We start from the raw sequence: 13,305 nt of genomic DNA on the forward strand, positions 1-13,305 counted from the left end.
CGACTAGCATCCCATTGACAGCCTTGTTGTTCATCGTACATACTAGTAAGCGCGCCGCAGCAGGTGTTCATGTGGCCTGCCAGCTTTACATCTGCAAGAAACCCTTGTCTCTGAATTCCCATTTGTCTTTATCAGAGGCCACTGATTGTTCTTTACTCCTCTTCCAAACTTTAATAAGGCCACTCACGTCCCAAGTTTTGTCGTCACTATCACCAGTACATCTCTCATCACACGTTACCATTGGATGGTTTCTTCATTTGACTTTATTATATCTCTGCCCCCCACAACCATAACCAAACACAATCCAAGGAACTTTTGAAACAATTCTTCAGCTATTGTTCGATAAGTCTCCTCTACGGACGCAGACTACCACTTTCTAAACTAAAGAGGCTGAATTAGCGAAGCAGCTAAAGCTCCAACGGGCCCTTTATATCACATTGATATCCCTTCTGTCAATTTTCTGTCAATATGAGAAGCCTCTCTGACAGAGCCATACATCAAGCCAAGTCACCAATGTCATGTCCATTGTCATCACGCGGACCAATAGAAGGGGACGTTCACATATACTTTGAGACCCTCACCCCCGGCATTATATCCTTCTCCAATAAGAAGTGCGCTCACGCGATGACACACGACTGTCCATTTCTAGCTGATTCCAACTGCTCACTTTGCAGTGCATGCGCCTACGCCGCTGCAAATGGCCAGCCGTGTTCTTGATTGGTGTCTTGCTAGGGCCGGTACTCCTACTGGAAGACTTGTTTCCCCCGAGCGAAAAAGCTCACCCATGGGGCGGTGCGTTTCTACTGCAGTACAATACCGAAAAGTCTTCTGGTAAAGGGTGCGGCTGAGGGGACCCCCTGGCAGGAGTGGTGTGAAAGAAAGCAAACTTGTCAACTTTGAAGATTAAAATCGCTGCCGAGGCATGCGAACCCGGCTTTGTTCATGTTTTGTCCATGTTGAGCCCCCTATGCCAAGGGATTCCTAAAACACGAATGTGGACACCGGACTCAGAGGAATGCGCAACAAACGAGAGTGATTTTGTCGGAGTACCCATATTAGGCTTGAACTTCTGGAAGCCGGGGGTCCTTGATTTCCACGTTGTCGTGTTTGTGTCCCTCCCGCTCGTCCGCCCTCTTTCCCTAGCGTTTGCGGTCTCTTCTTTCGGGATTTTTCTTTCCATCGGCTTTTTCTTTGTTTTTCTTAGCTGGGATACATGGAGCTCTTGGGCATGCAGAGAGCTTTGACGCAGCTTCTAGACTTGCGTGCGCCTTGCAAAAGGCACATTCTGGAGGGGTATACGATAAGGGATACAACAGATGCGGGACCATGGCAGGCCCCCTAATTTTTTTTCATTATGTTTTTTTCCTGCCTTTTTTATCTGCAGTTCTTAATCACGAGGCCACGAGAAGTGGATGGGGTTGGAGGGTGGCATTCTGTCTGTCACTCTGTCATTCTGTCATTCCCATCCCATTGTTACCATACACATACAAAGGGATACAAGACGCACCAACCGGAGCATAATCTTTTGTTTTTTTTCTGTTACAAGTTTTTTTCCTCTTTTAATCTACTCATACAGCATGTTGGAGTTGAGGGTCTTGTCTTTACTAGTGTAACATAGAAATACGCATTTATTACTCTAGAGTCGTCTACAGTACTGCTAACTCGAAGCCTAGTCTCTTTGACCCCATATTCCCCTTGCCATGCCTGCATTCAAGCTCCAGGTTTCGAAACAAGACCTCCTGATCTAGTCCAACCAGACAAAGACGCAATTGGATGCAGAAAACCCCATGTCCAAGCCGTGATAATGACGCCATGCCCAAAGTTCCCCAGCAACAAGATCTCCTCTTTCTCCAAACGTTTGTCCCCATCAACCCCATCCCCCCTTTTGACATTGACATTTTACGCAATTACTCCTAGCAATTTACTCCTCCTGTTCTCTCCGTAACTCGACTTTCCATCCGAGGTGGAGAGGTTCGTTCCTCCATCGGCCCGTATCCAGCCGATCAAAAAATCCCCCCTCTCTCCTCTTCCCCTTGTGCCTTTTTGTAACCCATATTCAGACTAGAGGAGAAAACGGTTATGGATCTTAATCCCTGCCTCCCTTTTTTTTTCCTCCTCTTAGGCCGGAGCTGTCAAATTTGCCCCTCTTTCTTTTTTTTCTGTTAAAATACAGGTGCCTGGCCTGGCAAAAGATATATGGAGTTCGTTGGTGGGTATACGAGCAAACGAGTTAAAACTGCGGGCATTTGTGAGGGAGGGGCTGTTAATTTTTTCTGGTCGGCGACCTGAACCTGGGGAATTCCATCGTACCTATGGATGGTTACATGTTTTGTAACAAAGAAAACATCCGTCGGATCGGATAAGCCCGGGCATGTTATTGTTTAATAATAAATTTTATTTTATTTTACTTTATTTTACATAGGGATCGACATTTGTTCGGGTTGACGGAAAGTTCGTTCTTATAAAGCAACAATTCGATATTACGGATTATACTCGTATATATAAACAGGGCACGCTAATTGGCAAAGTGCACGTGTAAGACAAGCTCAAAAAAGTGTATACCGAACTGGTGATACTTTTTGCCTTTTTTCCCCTTGCATTAGCTGCGGGACGGGAAACGGAACGGGCGTGATTGATGATTTTGGACAAACTCAATCTACGAAACTTTTTTTTGTTCTTATGCTGAGCAATTGATGTTTGGTTGCGCTGACGCAAGTGCTTACCGTTTGTTGACGGTTTGCGTTGAACTGACGTGTTGCTGTTGTACATTATGCAAGGAGGGTTGGGATGGGGTGAATACGGCTTCAAACCCAATGAAAAGTAGCTGTTGATTAAGCAGGGCGAAGTTTCGAAGATCCCTTTCAAAGACGCTGGCTAAGATGCTGCAAAGCAGTGGCAATGGCTTATACACGCCTCAGTCTACCATGGTCACACCTACATCAATGCACAGCGGAACACAAAAAGAGTAATCGTGACAAGCCAGTCTCTTTTTCAATTGAAATGCAAAGGTATCTAAAAGCTTTTTGGTTCATGTCTCATCCCAAGAGAGCCCAATCGTGGCATATCCAAAAAAGCGTTCGCCACAGTCATGGCGCCAAAAGAGCCCATGCTGCATCCATACGCCCATCTGATGCGTCGACATTGCCGTCGTCAAACATCAGCCCGCTCATCCAGAGCGTAGAAGTGAAGCCATCAAAAAAACACCGGGTATCGACCCAACTCATTTGTCATCTATTCACATAGCAATCCACCAGTTGAAAAAACACCAAACGTCCTTCCCCGTAGAAGAATTTGTAAGAGTAAAGAATGGAAGAATTGAATGTTGTGAAGAAAAAAGTTCATAGAGCTTTTGGCCCCAGGAAATAGAAGTGAAAAAGAAGTTGCGCGTCTAGAAGACGAGGGCAAAGACGGCAGCCAGGGCAACGGCAATGACGCCAGACTGAGCCATCTCCTTGGTAGCACCGCTGGTGGGCACGGTAGGGGGAGCGCTTCCAGTGCCGGCAGGACCGCTGGCGGCAGGACCAGTAGGCTGGACACCAGTGCCAGAGGGAATAGTGACAATGGTAGTGGGAGCACCGGTGCCGACGGGGTTGGTGCCAGCAGCAGTGGCAGTGGTGGAGTTGGAGACGGGCCAGTAGTGAGAAGTCGGGGCGGCAGAGGAGGTCTCGGCAGCAGAGGTGGTGATCTCAACAGCGGAAGTGGCCTCGGTGGTGGAAGCAGCCTCAGAGGTGGTCACAGGGACGGTGGGAGTGCGGTAAGGGCAGTTTGTGACGGTCTCGGGGCACTGAGTGATGGTGTAGGTCTTGGTGGTGGTAGCAGTCAGAGTCGAGGTGCTATCAGCAGCGACAACGGCAGCGCCGGCAGCAATGAGGAGAGTGGAGAACTGCATTTTGATTGTTGTTGGGAATTGAGTCGTTGACTTGAATTCGGATCTGGTTTGTTTGTTGCTTGAAAGAGAGCAGTGGGCAAGAAGCACCAGGCTAGTTATGCGTATAGCAGTTTAGAGAGAGTGTGTATAGTAGCAATGTCGTCAAGACAGCTCAGAGAGTGATTGAAAGAGTGTGGTGAGTGATGAGAAAGAGAACGAAAACAAGAGCTGAGGGGGCCCGTTTCCCTTTTGTCTTGATTGTCTGCCGGTGGGAAATCTCTGACAGTTCCACCAGGCAGCGGCCACGTAGGATGGCAATGGATCCCAACGGAGCCTGGGCGCGACCGGTCAACCTAGCATTGCTAGCATGGCGCAGACCATTGAGCGGCTTGTGGACTGGCTCTGTGAGCTGGCGGGCTGGCGCATCCAGGCACCTGTTGTGATTGGACACTACCACGCAACAAAGACCCGATGGTGGACCTGAGCCAGCATCTCACTGGCCATCTCGCGGTACCTTGCATAAATGGCCTCTCGGAAGCGCATCCTAGATCCATTGACCCTCCTTTCCGTTGAGCTATTCTTGCATCCGGGAGCCGGGATTGGCCATGTGCTGTGGTCGATATGCTTCTTCGGCAGCGCTGCTGGATGCAACCTCAGCAGCTATTGATTGGCAGAAGCTGACGACAGCAGGAAAAAAACTTTTTCAATTCTCGCCATCTCACTCGAGGCTTTTCTTTTCTCCCATCCATGCTCGAGCTGGACACTGTGTATGCAGCATGTATGTACGCCGCCGGTCGCACATAATCCCTCACCCACTTCCACTTCCACTTGGACCTTGTGCCTGTGCTTTTGCCTGTGCTCGCTCTCCGGTTGAAATTGAAATTGGCTCTAGGCCGGTAGCCGTGGCCGGGTATGTCGTGCGCGTTTCAAGGCCGCTGTGTCAGCGCCAGCGCAGCGTATTAAGGGAGGGCGAGCTCATTTCGTTCCAGGTCCCCTATCTCAAGCTTTGGTCGACCCCCGGCTCCAGGTCCAGGTCCAGGCCATTGCGCGCGCTTCCAGCCCAAACAACGGGCAGCGCCAAAACAAACAGAAGAGGCCAGGGCGAAATTGGGCGTTTCCAGGCTCTTCTCTCCCCACTGGCAATTTGGCAAACTGCTTCCCTCGCTCGCCGAGGAGAGACGCTACCGTGCTGTGAGACGCTCGATGCCCCTTGTTAATACTGTGTCGGCCGATTAGCTCGTTGGTTGCAGCAGTTCTGTTGGGCTGACTCACGAGATGGGCCAGCTTGACTCGTCCATCAAGATCCTGCCAAGGCAGAGAACTTTGGGTCTCCCATGTGGCACCATGTGGCAGCGTGCATTCAGACGCCACACTAGTATTGGGAGGTTTTTTTTTTTTCTTTTTTTTTTTTCTTCGTGGTGGAGTGAGGCCTTGTTCAAACCGGTTTGTGAGTGGCGGCGCGATATTTCTCGCGTGCTCCATATTATCGCAGCTGGAGAATAAAAGGCCGAAAGCCCGACAATGGCTTAGTCACAGGTTTATTTTCAGCGACCATTTGGTGCCTGAGGCACGAATGAGTTTACCATTATCGTGTGTGGTATGACTAAGGCGTTCTATTTTGCTTCCACGGGAGGATATACGATGCTGAAAGCCAATAAAAAGGAAGATGCTCGGATGAGTGTCCGTGCTGTGTTGGTTGTGAATGCTGCTTTCTGCTTTCTTACATCCGATTCTTTGTTGAGCACAGAAAGGATCGGCAATCTTTCAGCTTCGGCTCAGCCGGTATACGGGGATTGGATTCGCCCTGCTGTTGCTTGTAATTGCCGTGATAGCTACACAATTGAATCAAGCTCTTTTCTTCTTAGCTCAGATGCTTCCATCAGCAGCTAATCATGCCTGCTTCTCGCCACGGCAGACCAACTAACCCCCAAAACAGGGTCTGTAGATGCTCATCGCAGCTGAAAGACATGCCCCGATCCATCTAGCACGGCTGTCACCCTGCTTACTTAGCCGGCGATACGAAGCCCCAAATGAAGCTGCAATTTACAGGTCCCTTGCACGCAAATTAAGGCCCGTCTTAGCGTTGCCCATCACAGTTTCCCACTGAAGCGACCCCTTTTTGCCCGCTATAGCGCTCGATCCAGGCACTACGGAGCACTACTTACTGGAACCCCGCCCCCCACAGCTTGGACCATCTCCCGGGTAGAGGCAAACAGCTCAATGCATCGCTGACACTTGGACGCAACATCGTGATTCGGAATCCAGAGCATTCAAGATTAGCGATCGCTTAACCTTCTGTGTAGCTGCTTCTGTGTGTTTTCTGTCTTTTGTCTTTTACTCAGCATAGCATAGCATAGCACCATGGCGTCCTACTCGACCGATCCCGCGCTGTACATCTACACGTCGTTGACGGCCGGCTCTTCACACATTGTCACCGCGACATCGCGCCTCGAGACAATCCTGCGAGCCAACCGTGTTCCTTTCAAGGCCATCGACATTTCTACCGATGACAAGGCTCGCATGCTTTGGGGCCGTCGTGCCGGCAAGGACGAGAACGGCCGGGCGAGGAAGTTTCCTGCGCTGGTGCAAGAGGGGCTTGTTTTAGGGGTAAGGTGGCCTTTTTTTGGGTTGCGGCTTACAGCTCACTCAACGTGATATCGGGGACATTTCAGCTGACCGTAGAGGATAGGATATTGTCGAAATCGAAGAGTGGAACGAGTATGGCGAGCTCAAGCAGCACATCAAGATCTACTACGACGAATTCACCATTCCCGATATCGACCACAAGTATCCCGAGCCGGTCAAGAAGAAGAAGACAGTCAAGAAGTCTGCCGCTGCCGCCGCCAAAGCTGCCGCCGGTGTAGCCTCTGGTGAAGCTGTGCCTGCTGTTGCCACCGATGCGGCCGTTCCTCCGCCTCCCCCTGGCCCAGTCCCTGAGCCCAAGGTTGGCGGTGGCCCAACCCCAAGGGCCAGCATAGATACGGTGCGCTCTGTGCAATCTGTGCAGTCCGTGCAATCCATTGCAGATGAAGCAGCAAAGAAGGCTAAGGAGCTTCGTCTGAACGCCTTGCGAGAGAAGGTGCACGGAAAGAAGAAGGAAGAGCCCAAGGCCGAGCCGAAGGAGGAGCCAAAGGAGGAGCCAAAGGAGAAGACGGAAGAGGCTGAGACGGTCAAGGAGAAGACAGAAGAACCAGCCAAGACCGAAGAACTGAAAGCAGAGGAGCCCGTCAAGGTTGAGGAAGCAAAGGCGGAGGAGCCCAAGACGGCAGAGCCAGAGGCCGAGAAGCACCAAGACAAGAAGGAGGAAGAGGAGGCTGAAGCTAAGCAAGATGACAGCCTGAAGGAAAAGCCTGTGGAGGAAGAGCACGAGGAGGTTAAGCCCGACGCAAAGGAGGCACAGGACAAATCTGATGAACAAGATGGCAAATCTGAACACGAGGAACATGAAGAACTTGAAGAAGTCAAGGAGGAAGAGGAAGAGGAAAGTGCCAATGACCACGATAACGATAACGACGACGACGATGATGTTGATGAGAAGAAGGAGGCCGAGGAGGACAAGGAAGAGGAGAATGAAAAGGCCGAGCACACCGCAGAGGGAGAAGCCGTCACATCACAGCCTGCCGCTGAGCCCGCCCCAGACGCCACGGCCAAGACAGACGAGAAAGACGAGAAAGCCAAGAAGTCGTCCAGCGCCGAAAAGGGCAAAAAAAAAACTTCTTTTTCTTCTTCTGCTTCTAAAGACGCCAAGCCCGGAGACAAGGACAAGGCGAAGCCTGCATCCAAAACGTCAACGTCAACTCTCTCTTCGTCTGCGAGAAAACCTGCCGCGTCTCCATCCTCGGCCAAGAAGCCCGCCTCCTCTATCTCCTCCTCCACTTCCACCAGAAAACCTTCCGCGACGCAGTCCTCTTCGACGAGGAAGGTATCTTCTTCTACATCCGCAACCTCTTCCTCAGCAGCTAGATCTTCTTCAAGTACAAGAACGTCTTCAACGGCGAGATCGACTTCCACAACGAGAGCAACTTCAACTTCAGCAGCAAGATCCACTTCAACAACAAGAACTTCTTCCACAGCGAGATCTACCTCTACGACAAGAACACCGTCAGTCGCAAGATCAACATCAACAACAAGAACGCCTTCAGCGGCGAGGTCCACATCAACAACAAGAACTCCAGTAGCAAGATCGTCTTCAGTAGCAGTAAGGTCTTCATCAACGGCGAGATCCACGTCAACAACTAGATCTACGTCAACAGCCAGATCGTCTTCAACAACGAGAAAGGTTTCTTCTTCCGCCGCAGCGCCGTCTTCGCCTTCATTAACACGAAAACCTACTACTTCTTCCACTCGGTCCTCGTCTACAGCTAGAAAACCATCAGCAACCTCCTCGTCCTCAACTACATCCTCATCGACCAAGAAACCTTCATCTTCTACGACTTCGCTAGCCTCAAGACCGAAAGAGCAGAGTACCAAAGATAAGGATAAGGACAAGGAGAGTACCGGTAAGTCAGATAAGACAGCAACATCGTCAGATCAACCAGCTACTCCAACGGCGGATTAAGAGTTGTTGTCTCTATCTTTTTCCTATGTCATGAAACTTGCAATGTGTGCCACAGTCACCACAAATTCTTTCCTAAATTTTCATATCATGCTATGTGTAATGGTCCCTGTGCTACGAAGGGAAGGGGGAGCATATCTGTGTAATATGCTCATGCTGTACGATATCCCGGGCGTGGCCTGATTTAATACTTTCTTGATCATTTCAGATTTTTGGGGGATGGATTGATCTTCAAGACGGAAGATTATTTTCTTTACTTTTTCCTTCTCTATTCTTGTAATTTTCTAGCATTCTCAAAAATGCAGTAATTTTTTCGGGCCAGATTTTTATTTTCCATTGCATGTGACAACGTGATGTTGATTGGGAGGTGTGCGTTCTGAGAGCTGGATTTATGATGTTGCAGATTGAAATGATGACTGACTGCACTTAATTCGAATACTAATGCCATCTATTATACATGAAACCAATAGTTGAACCTGTTACATACCTGTCTAAGGCTGATATTTGGTGCCTGGACGTAGGATCACTGTATCGACTGCGATGATACATGTGCTGTTATAAGTTACCTACCAAGGTAAATCAACATGAAGTGAGCGTGGTTGTAGAAAACAACAGCGTTCGCTGCCTTGTATGGCGGGTTTCCTTTTTCACAGCATCTTTAACCTCACCCGAGTGCTGGAGAACTAAAGCACATTATTTATATCTCCCAATCATGAAAGGGTATTAGCTGTCCAAGACAGCTTTGGAGAATTTTCACCATAATTAAACGACGTGCCAAGTGTCTCACTGAGTTAGTTTTCACAGCATTTTTAACCTCACCCGAGTGCTAGAAACCCCAGTCATATTCGATGCCAGAATGAGATCGAAGACATATCTGTAGTCGTAATTTATAAGGATAAGACAAATTCATCTTATACAAATTCTATCCTTTGTTCGGAATGTCTATGCTGGGGGTTCACAGCTCATCGCATGCGATACCCAATCAATTTATTCTAAATCCTTTCCCAATTCCGCCCATCATAACCAACAATTGCTAGCATAGTCATCCCACAATTCATTGCCGAGATACAAGCTTTTCTTCATAGCGACATAGGTATATCTAAGTCTTCACCAAGTTTACAGCTCATCCTTCTTGAGGTGGCTCTTCTGCTTAATCTTCTCGCCGCTCAAGCTACGCAGACGGAAAGCCTTGCCGGCATGTCGGGGCACGCGCACGTCAAAACGGCCACCAGACTTGATGGTGTCGACACGCTCACCAAACAACCGGGGGTCCTCGCGCTTCAAGCCCTCGGCATAGGAAAGCTCGGTGGAATTGTACCATCCCAGCTTCTGGAGCTTCTGCTTCCGTCCCTCGGCGCTGTCGGTGTCGAGGATGGACTGGGCATCCTCGTTGCTCATGGCACCGCCGGTCTTGCCCCAAAGGTCGTGGACGGCCCAGTCCTGCTTGTTCTGGGGAGCGGTACCGCCGACACCGTTGGTGAGGAAGATTTCCTCAAGAGTGGCGCCCATGTCAAGATCCTCGTCGGCAAAGTTGAGGAAGATGAGGATCTGGTCTCCGTTGGCAAGGGGGCCGCTCCAGATGTGAGTCTCGCCAACACCCCACTCGTCCTTGGGGACGTTGAAGTTGCGTCGGATACGCTGAACGGCGCGGCCTCGGGGGTCCTGGTTGATGGCGATAACGGCGGGGTTGGTGACAATAGCAAGGTCAGAGCCTGACCACTTGCGAAGATCAGTGCCGAGGAGGAGGGGAGCCTTCAGAGCAGCCCAGATTGTGAAGTGAGCTCGGTACTCTTCTTCGGTCTGGCCGCCGTGGCCAACCTCGAGCATGTCAAGATCGTTCCATCCACCGGGGAGACCGCGATCAATGTAAGGCACGACGCGGTTGATGATGGCGAGCACCGAGCAATGGGTGCCAGGGGCAATGCAAGCCGGGTTGGCGGGATCATTGCAAGAGCAAAGATCATCCGGGCGAGCAAAAGAATCATAAATATCACCAAAAATGCGCCATGAGTTACCAATAGACGCAGCCCACTAAACAGTTTGACGTATATTAGCCTCAGGGGATCTGCAAGAGACGACACAAGTGTTTTAGAAAGAACGTACGCTGTAGGAATAATCTTCACCCCAGTTGCAAAGACTGTAGAAGATGTTCTTTCCCGTGGCTTTGAGAGCCTCCGCCATCTTGTTGAAGCGCTCAAATGAAATAAGAGGGGTGCCGAAGCGACCCATGTGGTAGCAGTTGTCGTATTTGAGGTAATCAACACCCCAATCCGCAAAGCTTTGGGCATCATCCATCTCATGATCCAACGAACCAGCTATTCGAATGTTAGAGACGTCGAAAAATTGAGTTAAGTTGGCACAATTGCCGTGAGAAATTAGAGCAACTCACCATATCGTGCGCAAGTCAGTTCACCAGCACTCGAGTACATGCCGAACAAGAAGCCCTGAGCATGCAAATCATCCGCGACAGCACCCATTCCACGCGGGAACTTCTTCTTGTCTTCAATGAGCTTGCCCTTGCTGTCACGTCCATCGGACCAGCAATCGTCTAGCACAACATACTCATATCCCAAGTCTTGAAGGCCATACTCTGTGATGAGCTTGGCGTGGTCAAGCAGCAGATGCTCAGAGACGTCACAACCAAAAGAATTCCAGTTGTTCTGATATCATAAAGTCAGCAAACTTCTCCATCGTTCCTTGGAAACTCAATTCGAGTTTTCTGGGAAGAACAGAATGAAGCTTACCCATCCCATCTGCGGGGTTCTTGCAAGGCCATTGTCGATTGCCTCTACGACAATCGCCGAGACCGCGACAGCCAGCGCACCTTTGGATAACATCTTGGACCTGCAAGATTGAAGTTTCCCCCAGCAATAAAAAAGAATGATTGACGACGCTTTCAAGAAGCTCTACAGAACAGAAATCCTAATAGATACAGACCATATAAATACAGAAATTCTACAATCCCTTTCCTAGACAGCTTCAATGCTCACCCCGCCAAGCCACGACTATCCACTCAGGGCCTATACACGGAATCCCGTTTTCCTGATGCGGGGTCCAATTGGGATCAATTCATATCACGAGTATTTGTCCGATGCCACGAGGGTTTTCCGCCTTTCCCCGTATTGTGCCTAAGCAAGCCCGGGTTTAGCATGAAATTGGTCACGAGGAAACTAGTGGCCGATCGCCCGTTCTTTTGGAGAAATGTTCGGGGCAATTGTGCAGCGGCACGGATAACAATGGTCCGAGGCCACGGAAAAGCAAGCCGAAAGTGCAACATCGTCAATTACGAAGCAATCCGATGAAAATGTATCCTGGTTGAGGAACTATGAACCTGGTTACCCGGCCGGGACAATTTAGTTTTGAATGTTTATTTTGAAAGCGTTGGGCTAAGAAGTGGATTAGTTGCGTCGTACTGCAGGATTCAAATGGCCTGGATCAATTGGGGATGGGGGAGGGGTCGTGTTGAAGTTGTTAGTCATTCTGCAGCTTTCGTCAGTTTCGTGAGGGGATGTATATCCAGTCAAAATTTACCTGTCATTACTCGAATTTGAGACAAGAAAAGTACCTCGTTATGATATTTCTTCTATTTCGTTTCGTTTCATATGTAGACTTGACAACTGCTTCTGGTGTGCTAAAGACGGCGGACACCAGTTGTAGGCCTTATCGTCTTTCATTGATGCAACAACTTCAAATAGGGCTCTAAATAGCGTTATGGCGGTCTTATACGTAATTTATATGTTTCACCTTGAGGATTAGGTCGACATAGGTCAAGGAGAATTCCCTTCTTCTCAGTGATGTTTCCTGGTCATCCAGCACTTGGCGTTTCATATTCTGGCAGAGACATGAAATAGATTGCCTCAAATACTAGCTGATAGGACATAACGAATGACTAAGCTTACTATGCAAAACTCCTTTCGCCTTGATACGGATCATCCGTCATCCAATGCAAGTCGGAAATTTAGGTACCTATGCAGGGCCGGAAGAGATCCTCTGATGAAGTAACCCTAGCTAATGCAGCGTGAATTTATAATTGTCTGGTGTGGCAGTTGGTGCAGCCCGTGATTGGTTGAATGTTGCGGATGTGGAAAGAAGGTAGATGCATGATGTTGAGGCCCTGCATCATTGCCTGAACTGGAAAGAGATGGACAGATGATTCGTTGGCTTGACCGACGGTTTAATGATGTGCATGCTACCAAGATCTTTGACAAGTTGTTGGTTCATGAGGTGGATACGGCTATCCTTTTAGAGTCCGTACAGAAGAAACTTTGTATAGACGACAATGGTATTGAACGTGGTGTTGAGGATGCCAAGTTTACAAAGCACTTGGCTGTGCGCTCCTGGGCTCCAGAACATATTAGATCATTATTTATATCATACATTCGGCGTAATACCTAGTACATGAGCTTGATGTTTATAAACTCCCGGGAATATAAGGGACATTCGGTATGTTTACATTCTAGGGTATTCGCCCTTTGGAACATGTTGCTCTGTTTCTCTCAGGCTTTTCATAATGTGAAAGCAAAACTGCTTGTAGGAATCAGTTTGAGTAGATGCTCTTTTGATATTTGCTAGTCAAGATAAAATGTAATGAAACCAGATCTCTTCAGTGCTATTGACCGCGTTTTCTTATATAACGTATTTAAGAATATTGGTGTATGAAATCTCTTGACCATCGAAGCACCTTGCCTGACTCCGATATAAATTATATGCCATTTCATACAATTTGAAATTTGAGTCTTATATATGCCTCAGAGCATACTTGAGCGCTGGTGAGTAGACTGCGGGCAACCTTGAATCTTCTCAAGCTGCCAAAGCAAACCTCGGTATTGATTGTACCAAACATATCCTATAAATACAGCGACCTAAAGATGTATTCTATCAA

At 48.8% G+C, this 13,305-nt stretch overlaps 3 protein-coding genes across 3 annotated transcripts; 1 reads left to right on the top strand and 2 right to left on the bottom strand.

The window, feature by feature from the left end:
* Positions 1 to 3,388: 3,388 nt before the first annotated feature.
* On the bottom strand, positions 3,389 to 3,889 carry T069G_06600 (uncharacterized protein; the record flags this gene model as incomplete). The annotated part of the gene is made up of 1 exon (XM_056173810.1): positions 3,389 to 3,889. One exon carries the CDS (start codon positions 3,887 to 3,889, stop codon positions 3,389 to 3,391), a length of 501 nt encoding a protein of 166 aa, XP_056027389.1.
* Positions 3,890 to 6,229: 2,340 nt separating this feature from the next.
* On the top strand, positions 6,230 to 8,107 carry T069G_06601 (uncharacterized protein; the record flags this gene model as incomplete). Its single annotated transcript, XM_056173811.1, has 3 exons — positions 6,230 to 6,475; positions 6,558 to 7,790; positions 7,844 to 8,107. The coding sequence occupies 3 exons, from the start codon at positions 6,230 to 6,232 to the stop codon at positions 8,105 to 8,107; spliced, it is 1,743 nt and encodes a 580-aa protein (XP_056027390.1).
* Positions 8,108 to 9,539: 1,432 nt separating this feature from the next.
* Positions 9,540 to 11,260, bottom strand: T069G_06602 (alpha galactosidase A domain-containing protein; the record flags this gene model as incomplete). The annotated part of the gene is made up of 4 exons (XM_056173812.1): positions 9,540 to 10,454; positions 10,527 to 10,738; positions 10,813 to 11,083; positions 11,168 to 11,260. The coding sequence occupies 4 exons, from the start codon at positions 11,258 to 11,260 to the stop codon at positions 9,540 to 9,542; spliced, it is 1,491 nt and encodes a 496-aa protein (XP_056027391.1).
* Between the last annotated feature and the right edge of the window lie 2,045 nt (positions 11,261 to 13,305).

This window comes from Trichoderma breve, chromosome 4, assembly GCF_028502605.1.
Source record: "Trichoderma breve strain T069 chromosome 4, whole genome shotgun sequence".
NCBI classification, from domain to species: domain Eukaryota; kingdom Fungi; phylum Ascomycota; class Sordariomycetes; order Hypocreales; family Hypocreaceae; genus Trichoderma; species Trichoderma breve.